This window comes from Dermochelys coriacea, chromosome 7 (genome assembly GCF_009764565.3).
Source record: "Dermochelys coriacea isolate rDerCor1 chromosome 7, rDerCor1.pri.v4, whole genome shotgun sequence".
Classification (NCBI taxonomy): domain Eukaryota; kingdom Metazoa; phylum Chordata; order Testudines; family Dermochelyidae; genus Dermochelys; species Dermochelys coriacea.
In genome coordinates this window covers 25059130-25071575 of record NC_050074.1, presented here as the reverse complement: position 1 = coordinate 25071575, position 12446 = coordinate 25059130, and the positions used below count along the sequence as shown (strand labels likewise).

At 40.5% G+C, this 12446-nt stretch overlaps 1 protein-coding gene across 29 annotated transcripts in view; it reads left to right on the top strand.

The window, feature by feature from the left end:
• LOC119858363 (sarcolemma associated protein) overlaps positions 1-5019 on the top strand; it is a 159093-nt gene extending 154074 nt beyond the window's left edge. For 19 of the 29 annotated variants that reach the window (XM_038408797.2, XM_043519976.1, XM_043519983.1 and 16 more), the window contains one exon: positions 4733-5019. In XM_038408797.2, coding sequence (XP_038264725.1) covers positions 4733-4822 — 90 coding nt within the window. In that variant the 3' untranslated portion in view covers positions 4823-5019. Of the gene's footprint in view, positions 1-3603; positions 3694-4732 lie in introns of all 29 variants that reach the window. The other 10 variants (XM_043519978.1, XM_043519984.1, XM_043519972.1 and 7 more) reach the window with 1 other exon arrangement.
• Positions 5020-12446: the final 7427 nt, after the last annotated feature.

Below are 12446 nucleotides of genomic sequence, written 5' to 3'. Positions count from 1 at the left end.
CACCTCTCCCTGGTGCAGCAGCTCTGGGACTGCGGCTGCAGGATAGGTGCTTCTCCCCTGGCCCCAGCAGGTCTGGGCTCGGGGAGGGTTGCTGCAGCTGGGTCCAGGCAGAGAGAGGACTGGCTGCGGTTGGCCCCATGCCGCTCCAGCCATGCTGCCCCAGTGGATATGGGCTGCTCCAGCTGTGCCTGGCACCAGCCCTGGCCATCCTGCCCCACCCCAACCGTGGCTCTGGCCACACCATCCCAGCAGGTCCAGGCACAGCAGGTTGGGGGCCGGGCTAGGTGGGGGTCAGGGGAAGGGCACCCCTGCCCCAGCCATGGCAGGTCCCCGGGCGGGTTCCTTGAGCGCCTGCGTGGTGCTAAATAGGCTGCTGCAGAGCCGCGCAGCTTACTGGGAACTTAGGTTGGGAAGTATAGCTCAAATGCACTACACTTTCCAGTCTCAGTAACTGGAATGGTCTTTTCTGTAGTAATTAATTTTAAATATATCACAGGATGGAGTGTACTGCCAGAGACAACTTTTTGTGCCTACAAAGCACAGCGTCCTCTGAATGCCACCAACACTGTTAGAGCTAATATAACCCCTGTAGACCTCTTAACATGCAGCAGAATTGGGAGAGGAGGAAAGAGAAGGGGAGGCCACATTCACTCTTCTTTTTGCTGTATGTGCTATTCTTGGTGATCTCACAGCAGTTTCTTTCCTGCTTGGAATCCTTCCCCAAATTTTTAATGACAGACCACACTCTAGTGGTCCCTTCTGGCATTAAGCACTGTGAGTGAGAGGGAACAGGAAAAAGGTCCTGATTCAGCTGGGAATACATTACAATGCAGTGCAGACATACCTCTAAACCCAGGTCTTTGGCACCCACATTTGTGGACTAGGTGTTTCCAAGCCCATGCTTGAGCATCCACACTGCATTCAAAACTTTGGTTTACAGTTGCTGGACCCAGGTCTGACAACCATGCTAACACACCCATGTTGCACTATGCAGATCTTCTGACTTGGATTTATAGCTTGATCTGCGTCCAGACTGCAAACTGACAGGGCTAGGACCCAAGTCCCAGGAGGGTCCCACCAGATTGGGTCCTAGAATTCGAGCCCCGAGTGCTTGCTGACTTGAGTCAGATAGATTTTGTGTGGATGGAAGGGGAGGGTTGGGCTCAAACCTGAGTTTATAATGCAGTGTAGACATCCTCTGAGTGGCTGGTGGTAAATAGTAGATTCATTACACTTAAGCTTTTAAGAACTTGGACCTCAGGAAGCAAACTAAGTATGTCAGTGAAAAACTGTGAGGAAGGACTGAGGGGAAACAAGAGAATGGGGAGGCTGGAGGAAGTCAGAATAAGATGAGCAACAGCAAAGAGTGTATGGAGGGAGTCCTAAGAGGAGTCTCCATTCAACACTCATGGGGTGACGTTTTTAAAACTTTGAAAATTTAGTTAAGCTTGGGCATTCTCAAGGATCATCTTGGTAGGTGACTCAAAAAATCCTGACGCCTCCAAGGGGCTAGAAGATTTTTTCCAAGTACCACTAATCTCTTCTTCTGGCTGAAGCCATCATCTTTCACCTCATTCTTGGCTAAGATTTTTTGGAAGAAAGGACGCCAACTGTGGAACTTCCTCCCTTTTGTGGCCTGCCAAAGCCTGAGTTTACAGATCTTCAATCATTGTGTAAGGGGCATGTTTTTAATCAAGCATTGGTTTGACAGGAGGACAGCAATGAGGAAACGTTCATTATATTTCAGGATGGTGGGGGGAGAGAATAAAAAGTTTGTCTTGTCTTTTGTGGGCAAATACATTTAATGTGGTGGCTGCTTTTAATGTATGTCATGCATGTTGTATGGGTGCATGTAATGATAGCTAAAATAAAATGCAGTAGACCATTCTATGTGCTATAAATGCTAGAGGAGAGAATTCCTTTACTCCATTTGCAAACTTATATTGGAAATTCACAGGATTTTTGTGTTCCTCTTTCTTTTGAAGGGGTGAAGAAGTAATTTTAAAACCCAATGTTATGTTCTAAACGCATAGACCTATGGAGCTATGTGTATTTGCATGTTTGTAGTTTATTGATGATTTCCTGAGACTTGAAGTGATGGATTTATCCATGTGAATGATTCTGAGCATGTTAAGTGCTTTGATCAATTTGAAATTCTTTTGGCACTTTTTTGACACTGCATTGATTATTTCTACCACCATGCTTCTTGTGGGAAGATGTCACTTGGATTTTCAGCACAAACTACAAGAGTGATACTGCATGAAAATGCCTTGATTATAATTACACATAACTTGTCTATTGGATATTGCTTTGATTAAAACAAATTTAAATTAGCATAAATTCAAGGCATGTATTGCACAGGATAGAACACCTTCTAAATTTCATATATATTGACCTTTATATGAAGTTATGCTATGAAATGCCTGTATTACTTTAAAAAAAATCTATTAGTAACTTATTCTATGAAGTCTGTGAACATGAGTTTCTCATATTTCGCTGACTATACAAAATCAACATGGCTTAGCACAAAAGAGCACTAAAAAGACATCTAGCATGATCTGAACTTACTTCTGAGTGGGTATGTCTACACACGTATATATAGCCAGAGAAACAGAAAAAGCAGGTGTCTTCTAAGGATAGTTTAAAAAATAAACTTAATTAATCAGTTAATTCTCATCACCTATATCAGTCACTCCTTTTAAATTGAATTAACCAATGCATGACACAGGATAGAGGTTATCTAGCCAAAGCTCAAAGTAAAGAGGTGTGTTAGTGTCTATTAAAACTAATTGAACAAATTTCTGTGCAAATAAAACGTTAAGATGACAATATATGTTATGTTGAGGGCCTGAAATTTGTCTAGAGACACAACATTGTCACAACGTGAGAGATCAAGACTTAAGTCCAACTTTTAGCAATTTGGGCTATCAGAAGCTGATGACCTGGTGGAGATTTTTGTTCCCCAGGGTCCCCTGATGGATATGTATTCCATCATTGTGGTACATTTCGTTGCTAATGTTGAATAATGTTGCACTCTCATAGACGTGTCTTGACTATAGGGTTTCCATTGTGATATAATTGTAAGTTATTCATAGGAAGAGAATTTTTTCTTGTGGGCAGGAGGTTGAAAATTGCTGAATGTAAAGAAGTGGATGAAGAATCTGTAGTGCTGCTTGGAACTTCTGAATATGCAGAGCCCACTGCCTAGTAATGCTTGGATGAGGTTTCGTTGTGTAAAGGAAAACCCATGCTCAGTCTCCCATCTTTTTTTTTTTTTTTCCCCTTTTAAAAAGGAAGACACTAATGTGATTGACAAATCAGTCTAAGCCTCATTTTGACCTTAAATTCTAAGTGGTGACAAAGGGCTTCCTTAGAACATTTTTCTGCTTACTTCATCTTATTTTTAAATATCCATGTTAATTTGAGTAGAATGGTGTACTAACTTTGTATACCGAATTAGATCATGCTGTATCGTCTTAGATGTCTTTAATACATTTCGATTAAAACAAAACTCACTCTGACTTATTTTCCCCAATCTAAATCATCTTTACCTTATTGATTTTATAGCAAAAAATGATTTTTAATATCCCTTCCCTTCTTTAGCCTTCCATATTACAACCCGTCCCAGCCGTATTCATCGGCCTAATCCTGGCTTTCCTGTATTGGTGTTACGGCCCATTGTGGTAGAGAAAGGTACAAGCACTACTGTTCAGTCAATGTATGTTTGTCCCTGTCGCCTGTTTGTGCCATGTTTGTAAAATAGTGCATGGTGAAATGCTCACGGATATTTATTTACCTGAAGCAAACCCTTCATTTAATATGCCGTAGTGGTGATGCTGTCAAGCTGAACAATCAACTAATCACTTAACATCTGTGTGGTTTCTTTGTGATATTTCTAACTATGAATTAATTCTAACCTAACCAATTTTGAATGCATCTCTTCTAACTTGGTCTCAGTTTGTCTTTAGCAAAATGGGGCATATTTTGTGAAATACTGCAGTGACAGGGCCTGAAAGAAAACTAATTACTTAATCAAATACGGAAAATGAAGAGTTTGTCTGTTTAAATTGAAATTTGGTCCTTTTTATTTCTTATTTGTGGATTTAGAATTTCCTCTCTGACTTTGTACACTTTTTTTCACTTCTCTCACTACTGCTGTGAAGAATGTGGAAAAAGGACAAGATGGGAATAAGAGATAGGTGGTGGGTTTGCATTTTTAACTCTAAGCTTGCACTACATTTACAATGTCTCCCAATATGTCCTGTGTAAAATACTTGTTACCCTTGACATAAAATAATAAATTATCTTTATAGTGTCCACTTAGCACTAATATCTCAGAGCTGGCTTAAACACACAAAGCAAAGAAGTTGGATGCTGTTATTGCATAGCATAGGCCTAGCAATACTTTTGCACAAACAATATTAGAGCATCTTAATCCCTCAAAGGTTTAAGAGGAGATATTATCCTAGGTGTGTATTGTAACGAAGTTGGAAATACAGTAGGACTAAAGAGACTCGTTGTGACATGCCATTGTGATGACTCTTGGAGTTCCTTGTGATAAGCCAAATGTGGTTTGACCCCTTGGTGTCAGGATTTCCCAACAGTAAGGGTTGCTGGGAAACATATTAGTGATGTTTATCAACAGGTGCTCAGGACTTATCGGAACCAAGGGGTAAACTGAGTAGTGTAAACTAGAACAAATATGATATTGATTTTTTTTTTCTCCACACAGAGACAATGGCCTTGGATGCCTCTGATGGCAGCTTTGGTTGCTGTAACAGCTGTGGTGCTGTACCCAGGCCTAACCAGAGCTTCTTCATGAGAACTGTTGTTGAATCCATTCACCGTCCTCCCTTTAGAAGCTGGCATCACTCACATACTGGGGGAAAAACAGATTAATTCTCTTCCTTTTTACCTCTTAATACAACAAAGCTCTGCACGAGAACAGTAGTAGGGTCATTTGCTTTAAACTGTATAAAATGTATCTGTCTATAAAGAGGGAATAAAATTATGACTTCATTCTACTGTGAGCAATATTTTTGCTTACAATTTCATGTAATTTTTAAATTAGTATGTTGGGATTCTAAATACTATTATGGTGGCCTAAAGTAGGCTTCTTGGTACCAAATTATTTATAATGAGTAGGTTTGTGGATATTTTACTTTAGAATCCGATTGCCAGATTTAAAAGAGAAACACATTTCTGATTTGGATACCCATGCCAAATAACCTTACAGATATTTGGAAACAGAGGCAGTATGCTCAGTGCCTTTCAGTTTGAAATATTTTTTTACATTAATGTACCATTCTTACTTGCTGTAAGTCACTGAGCTAGTGGGAACAAGACTTAAAATAACTTCTCTTTCCAGGCCTTTTGAAGGAAACAAATATTTTGCTTCAGTAAAGATTGTTCTATTAATAATTTTGGGAATAAATACAATTCATTTCCAGCCTTAAAGAGATAGATAAGACATTGGATGGCAAACACCTGCCTAGGATATTGTGTGTGTGCGTGGGAGTGTGTGCTTGTGTGTGTTCTTGAGTGAACTAAGGTATTTCTGGGAGCAAAATCTTGGTCATTTGGTGGACATAGTGCAGTGATTCAATTTATATTACCTTTAGTTCGAAAGTTAATTTATTAAATTCATATATTTAAAGAGACACATTCTTTAAAGTCTGAATATTTTCACACATCACATTTTAGCAACTTATTTTTTCAGTCATTTAATACTTTCAAAACTGAACTGGAGAAATAATATTTGTCTATTTAGATAAGTTTTTACTGAAAACTTCAATATGGGAGTGCTATAATGTATCTATGGGTAAAAAAATCCAAGATAGGCAAGCTATTGCCAAGTTAGTCATCTAACTGGTCATGTATGCATCAAGTTAATAAGCTGAGAGAGTTTACTTTTGGTAATTAGAAACCTTTGCATCAATGTTACATGACACACTATGCATAATATACCTTCATACAGTGGTCCCCATTAAAAAGTTTATTTCCTAGTTGAAGGGTGGCAACTGTTGTTAGTTATCCACTTTTTGATTGGGTAACCACTGTAGTTAAAACATGAATTAAGTGTTGGCTATAGTTGTCTTGTGCAACTCAACAGTTCAGTTAAAGTTTTATTAAGGTCCTATATAATATACTAAAAGATTGCAAAGTAAAATGAAAAAAGAAAAGAAGTACTTGTGGCACCTTAGAGACTAACAAATTTATTTGAGCATAAGCTTTTGTGAGCTACAGCTCACTTCATTGATGAAGTGGGCTGTAGCTCACGAAAGCTTATGCTCAAATTTGTTAGTCTCTAAGGTGCCACAAGTACTCCTTTTCTTTTTGCGAATACAGACTAACACGGCTGCTACTCTGAAACCTGTCAAAAGTAAAATGAATTCATCTAATGGAAATCTAAGAATAGGAAGATAATCTCGGCGAAGATTTAATTGGCTTTAAAATATATAATGGCAATCAACAGATATAGTTGAATATTTAAATAGAATTTTAGCATGTAATTTGCCGTGTGAGGTTTTGAGGGTCATTGTTCTTTAATTAAAGGTTCTATCTTAAAATATTTGGGATTTGCTAATGGGAGGATTATTAGATTTATGGAAGAATAAGTCCACAAGTGACTTTTAGAATATAATATTGGGTCATCTAGTTAACATTTCATCTTTTTCAGTTGCAGGAAGCCACCCAATCACAAAACACTCATATGCCAGTGGTACTCGGTACCTCTTGTATATAGATTATTGCAAATATTGTTCTGAAATGCTTTACTTCAGAATTACATTTTTTAAAGTAAATAATTGTTTTAAATCTATTTTGTAAAGGTATAAAAAGTACAATAGAATTTCTCGAGTACAGATTAAACTATTTGCACTAACACACGTGATGTGCATGATTTAATAAAATAACTTTACTCTCCATATGCATGTTTGAGTTGAATCTCATTTGAAAACCGCACATCTGTGTTAAATTCAGTGTGTGCTAGGGATTACTACAATGTTTGCAGCATGTTTGATAATCCAAAAGGTTTTACTTTTCATTTCACATTCACACCGGTTTAAATTTAAATCTCTCTCCTGTACAGGTCTAGTTTTAAGCAGAAAAGGAATGGGAATGTGAGGGGGGTTGGGGTTTGGTGCTGTGGAAAAATCTGGAAGAGAGATTTATTTTTTTTTGGTGGTAGAGCTTGGAGGGTGCCTATGATGGGGTGGAAAGCCATGGATAAGGTGGGAGGGTGGTTATGTATAGTGCAGAGATCCTGGGGCAGCTGTGAAAGGAGGTGTTGAGGGTAGTGCAGGAGCTTGGGGCAGTCTCCCTCCTTCTCACACTAGCTTCTCTAGTTCTGCCTTGTCCCTTTTTAGCCCTTTTTTCTTCCCCACCTTGCTCCATTCACCTTCCTACCACAACTGCCTCCTCCCTGGTGCTGGCCTCCAGGCAGACCTGTGGTCTGCTGAAGGAGAAGAGAGGCAGAGAGGCCACATGAAACCTGAGGATATAGTAGCTCCTGGTGGCCAGATGCAGGAACTGCAAGCAATCCTTTCCACCTTGCAGCCCAGCTAGATTTAGCATGACAGGGCTGCCAATTTGAGTATTCCGTGAGATGCCTGACCATTGACAGCCCTCACTATTTTCACAGCACTATTTCCTTTACACAAATACAAGAATTGTGAGTTTTCAGTAGTCTTCAAAACATCAAAAGCTGACCATGTTAATCTAGCATGTCTATTTAAAATGAGAAAAAAGTACCTAACTTAGTGAATGTATGTGCATGTATGCATATTTATATTCACTTTATATACACAGACACACATAATGTGTATACTTTGCATGGATGTGTGTGTTCAGTATATGCATCTGTGTCCAGATATAGAATACAGTATTTCCCATAGTACAGTGCTCTTCCATGGAACTGTTAACTTGCGCATGTTTAAAAGATGATCAAGAATAAATTAAGATGCATAGTTCACGCTCCTTTTAGGGAATACCTGGATGAGCATTGGTTAGTGTCTCAGAATTTTCTGATCTCCAGAGTTTTTACAATAAAAGAGAAGGTGGATAAAAAAAACTTTTCCAAACACAGCCACCCGAATGAGCACAAACCTGCCTTCCTAGTTGACTGTTACTGCATATGTTTACAAAATTATCTATATTTACATGCACATCTACAACCCTTTTTGAATTACAAGGCCTGAGAGTAACTACTAATTAACTCAGTCTGGGGATTATTACAACAAAAGTTTGGGGGTTTATTTATTTTTTTTAAACTAACAAATCCCTGCTGCAATGAGAGCCTGTTAGAAGGTGATGAGCACCCTCAAGTTGCATTGAAGTTAATAATATTCGAGAGGCACTCAACATCTTGCAGGATTGGTTCCAGAAAACTGTTTCATCAGTTACACAGCCCAACTGACACATTAAAAACATGTCTCCTCTAACCAGATTATATTACTCTGTTTTATCATTTTTAGTCTTCTACTGCAGTCCTTACTGATGCAAAACTGACTTCAGTGAGTTTTACCTGTATAAGGACTGCAAAAGTAGACCTTTGATTCACAACCTAAAGGGGAAGTATAATTAAAAGAAAATAGAAGCTTTTTACCTGTACCGTGTTTATATTGAATTATAAATATAAAATTATAATTATATTATACTGAATTATATTAGTTGACCTCTCTTTTGTAATATGGTTGAAGTCGTCTTGTGATCAGATCAGTGAGCTCTTTTTGAACGATTTGTCATTTTTTTGCCAAAGGAAATTTCAGAATAACATTGGTGATAAATGAAGACTGAATTTTATGGAGAGACACAATTTTATGTCATAAAGGAAACAAGCAGTCTTATCACTGAAGAGTCAGTGCCAGATTGACTGCTGCATGATAGCTGGAGTCAATGTAACTATCCATCTTGACAAGTAAACTTGTGAATCCCAACTTATTTTGTGTCTTCTGACCAAATTTTCTAGAGCTGTCATCAATAACAGCTTTCATTGACCTTCGCACATGCATTCTGTCTGGTTCTAGGCACTTCTTAAAAAAAAAAAAAAAAAATCTCGGGTCATCAGTGTCACTCTGACAACTACAATACCTTGTGGGAAAGTGGCATACTTTCCCTAGTAATTTTGGAGTTACGGATATACTGATATATAGGTTTGTCATTTAAAACATACATACACACACACGTATGCAAACATAGTGTAAGGCTATTTATACTTTATCTTAACTTATTTGTCTAAAACTATTTTTTATATCTATCTTTATATCAACTCCTCTAAGCACTTTCTCCAGCTTCAAAATCAAAGTATTTTCTTTCAGTAGTTCTTTACCTTTGTTTTCATGTAACAAAGGTGGAACTCTTAGACTTTAAGGCCAGAAGGGACCATCATAATTGTGTAGTCTGCTTCTCGGCAGATAACTTATTTTATTGGCCATCTTTCTCTAAGATTATCCATCCCTCAGTTGAAGCTGTTTTGTCAATTAAGAGAATGCTCTTGTTGACTTTTAGGGACCTTTACCCCATTCCACACCACCCAAAACAAAAGAAGGTGTATTCTTTTGATTTAATGTAATTCAGTTTTATGTACTTTTACCATTTTCTAGTAAAGATGGCTGGGTGTGTATTTATCATTGGGTTGTAGTTACTCTTTGGTATGACTTTTGATATGACTTTGATTTTGAGTGGTCCTCTTTTAATCCAGAGAGATAGGGCTGTATAGCTCTGCTCTCTTGCTTCCTCTCAAATCCCTATCTGCCAACACTACTACAAAATACCTTTCCTTGGGGCATGGAGGCAAAAACAGTTTTAAAAAATTACATAGATTCTCTTTATGCAATGGGGTGGAAGAGAGTAGTGCAGCTAACTCACACTTACTGGCTCCCTATCACCTGACATTCTACCCAGGCTAGCTGTGCATAATGTTCACTAATGGGAAGACCTGTTTTTCTTCATCAAGTATGTATCTGTTTCTATTATAGAATACGATTGCAATGTAAGCATAACTGGGGATTTTTCATTCAAAATATTTGTGTGTATGTATATATGTGTATGCATATGTATGTATATATGTATACACACTAATTAATAGTACCTGGGGGGTGAGGGGGCAGAAGGAAGAATGGTGGTCGTTGCAGCTTCGTAATGGTTCTTCCCGCATTTGCACATTTGCCTTGGTCAGATAATACTGTGTGAGCACTTATCTTCTTTAAATCAAACATTGCATCAATGACCTATGTTCCCTACTAATTCTTATCTAGTTATCAAAACTTGAACTTTAGTAGTTTTAGTTGACAGAGCCTGTTCACACAATTCATTTCAAAGTTGTAACTCTGTTGTTTCCCCTGGTATGCTGTGATGGTTCAGTCCCTTCATCATATCCCAGCCACCTTCTTTCAATTTATTACAGTAATTTCTCTAATCAGTACTTCATGGGGCAGGTCCACCCTCACGATAGTCAAATGCAGTTCTATGAGCACATTCTTACTCCTCTGTAGAGAGAATTTTAGTAGACACTAGGGAAGCAGCATGCTAAGTATATACAGCTTCTCCTCTCAGATCTAGCGAGGAGTGGCAGTAAACTAAGTTTTTGTTAAAATTTGATTCCTGCTGCTGGTCCTACGTGAAATAAACGGGTGTCAGTTCAGTCACCGTCCCTGCTCACCTTTGTCAACAGCCTCAGCAGAGGAACAACAACTTAACAAAACAAAACCATGAAACTTTTCAAAGCTGAAATGCGACGGCTTTTTGTGAGCCCTCAGTAATTTTAACAGATGCATTAGGTCTTGCATCTACACAGAATACATATTTATCAGGAAAATCATGGTCAATTGCTGTTCTCAGAGGGGCAGAGAGAGAAACATCTGCAAGATTTAATCTGCTGCAGATTGCACTGGGATGAAAGGACTAAAATATCGGCTCACAGGCCTGTCTTAAAGACACATCAATTCTCTTAAACACCAAAACCAATACAAAGTGGTTAACTTTGTTCATTTAAGATCACCAACTTCCAGTTTACCTGAATTAAACTCTGCTAAGCGAAGATTATTATAACATCGTAAGTTGTTTAAATATAAGACAACAGTTGGGTGTAAGACACGTACTTCCAGTATACTTCTTGCATTGGCTATACTGTAAGTAGGGCTCAGATTGAGCTAGATCATGCTGGGGTGGCAACCCCCTACCTATCTTTTTTATGATGATGCCATTTTGTTCTTCGAAGTGTAGGTTTTCATTTGAGTAGGGTGATCGTACATCCCATTTTTAAAGGGACAGTCCCATATTTAAGCCCTCCTGCAGGTGTCCCGATTTTTTCTTAAAAATGGGCAAATTGTCCTGTATTTTCTGTCTTCACCCCCAATAGTACTGGCGGGTACTGTTGCTGGCCAGATTCCTTGTTCCCCAGCTGCCCGTCCACCAGCGGTGAGTGGGGGTGGGGGTCTAGTGGCCAATGATGGGGGTGGGTGTGCAAGGTTGGTAGCAGGGCAAAGCTGCAGCATGCAGGGCTGGCCCCTCCCCCTCTTGGTCCCTTAGCACAGCCCCCACTGTGTGCTGGCTCTTGGCCAGCAGGGCTCCATCTCCCATCCCGTTTTTTGTAAGCACAGGCTCTGCACTGTGAGCTGTGGTGGCTGGTGAGGGTGGGCAGGCGCCAGGCAGTGGCTGGCTTCGCGTCACCTCTGCTGCCCACCCATTGGCCCTTTACATGCTCCCCCTCTCGCTGTCCTCTCCCTGCTGTGCCCCTTCACCACCACCAGCCCCACTGCTCCTCCATATCCCCCTAGGCGGGGCGCATCCCACTCCCAGCACTGTGTGGAGAACCAGCCCCTGGTTGAAGCGCTTAGCTCAGCAACAGCCTGATGGGCAGGCTCCTTCCTTCCCGTATTGCCTCTCTGGCTGGGTCGGCGTTCTGGGAAAGCCCAAGACCCTCCAGCCTGGGACGCTGGCCAGGAGGAGCCAAGCCCTGCATATGCTAAAGCCCCACACAGCACAGGCATGGGGCAGCCTCTGTGCCTCTCAGCTAAGCTCTGGAGTGGCGGGGCTGGGGGGAGCAATTTCCAGCCTGTTCATGCCCCAACCCTGCAGGCTCCACAGCAACCCCCTGAGCAAGATCTTCGCACCCTCTTCACCCACCCTTCCCCCCAGGTCCTGCCCTCAGGGACCATGGGGCTGCTCCATCCCCTAAGCACCCTCCCCTGCTGAGCCATGTCTTTGCCCAGGTTTCCTGGGCCCTGGTTCACAATGCGTTCTTAGGGCTTAACCCCTTCCTGCCCGTGCTGTAGCCGGGGGACAGGAGGCAGCTGGGTTATGTTGGTGGCCAGCAGCAGCCTGGAGGTGTTAGCTGCCTTACCTCACTGTGCGGGCAGGAAGACACAAGCTTCTTCCAGCCACAGGGGAGCAGGGATGTGGGGAAGAGATGAGCTCTACAAGGACACAGCCCAGGTCATCCCTTC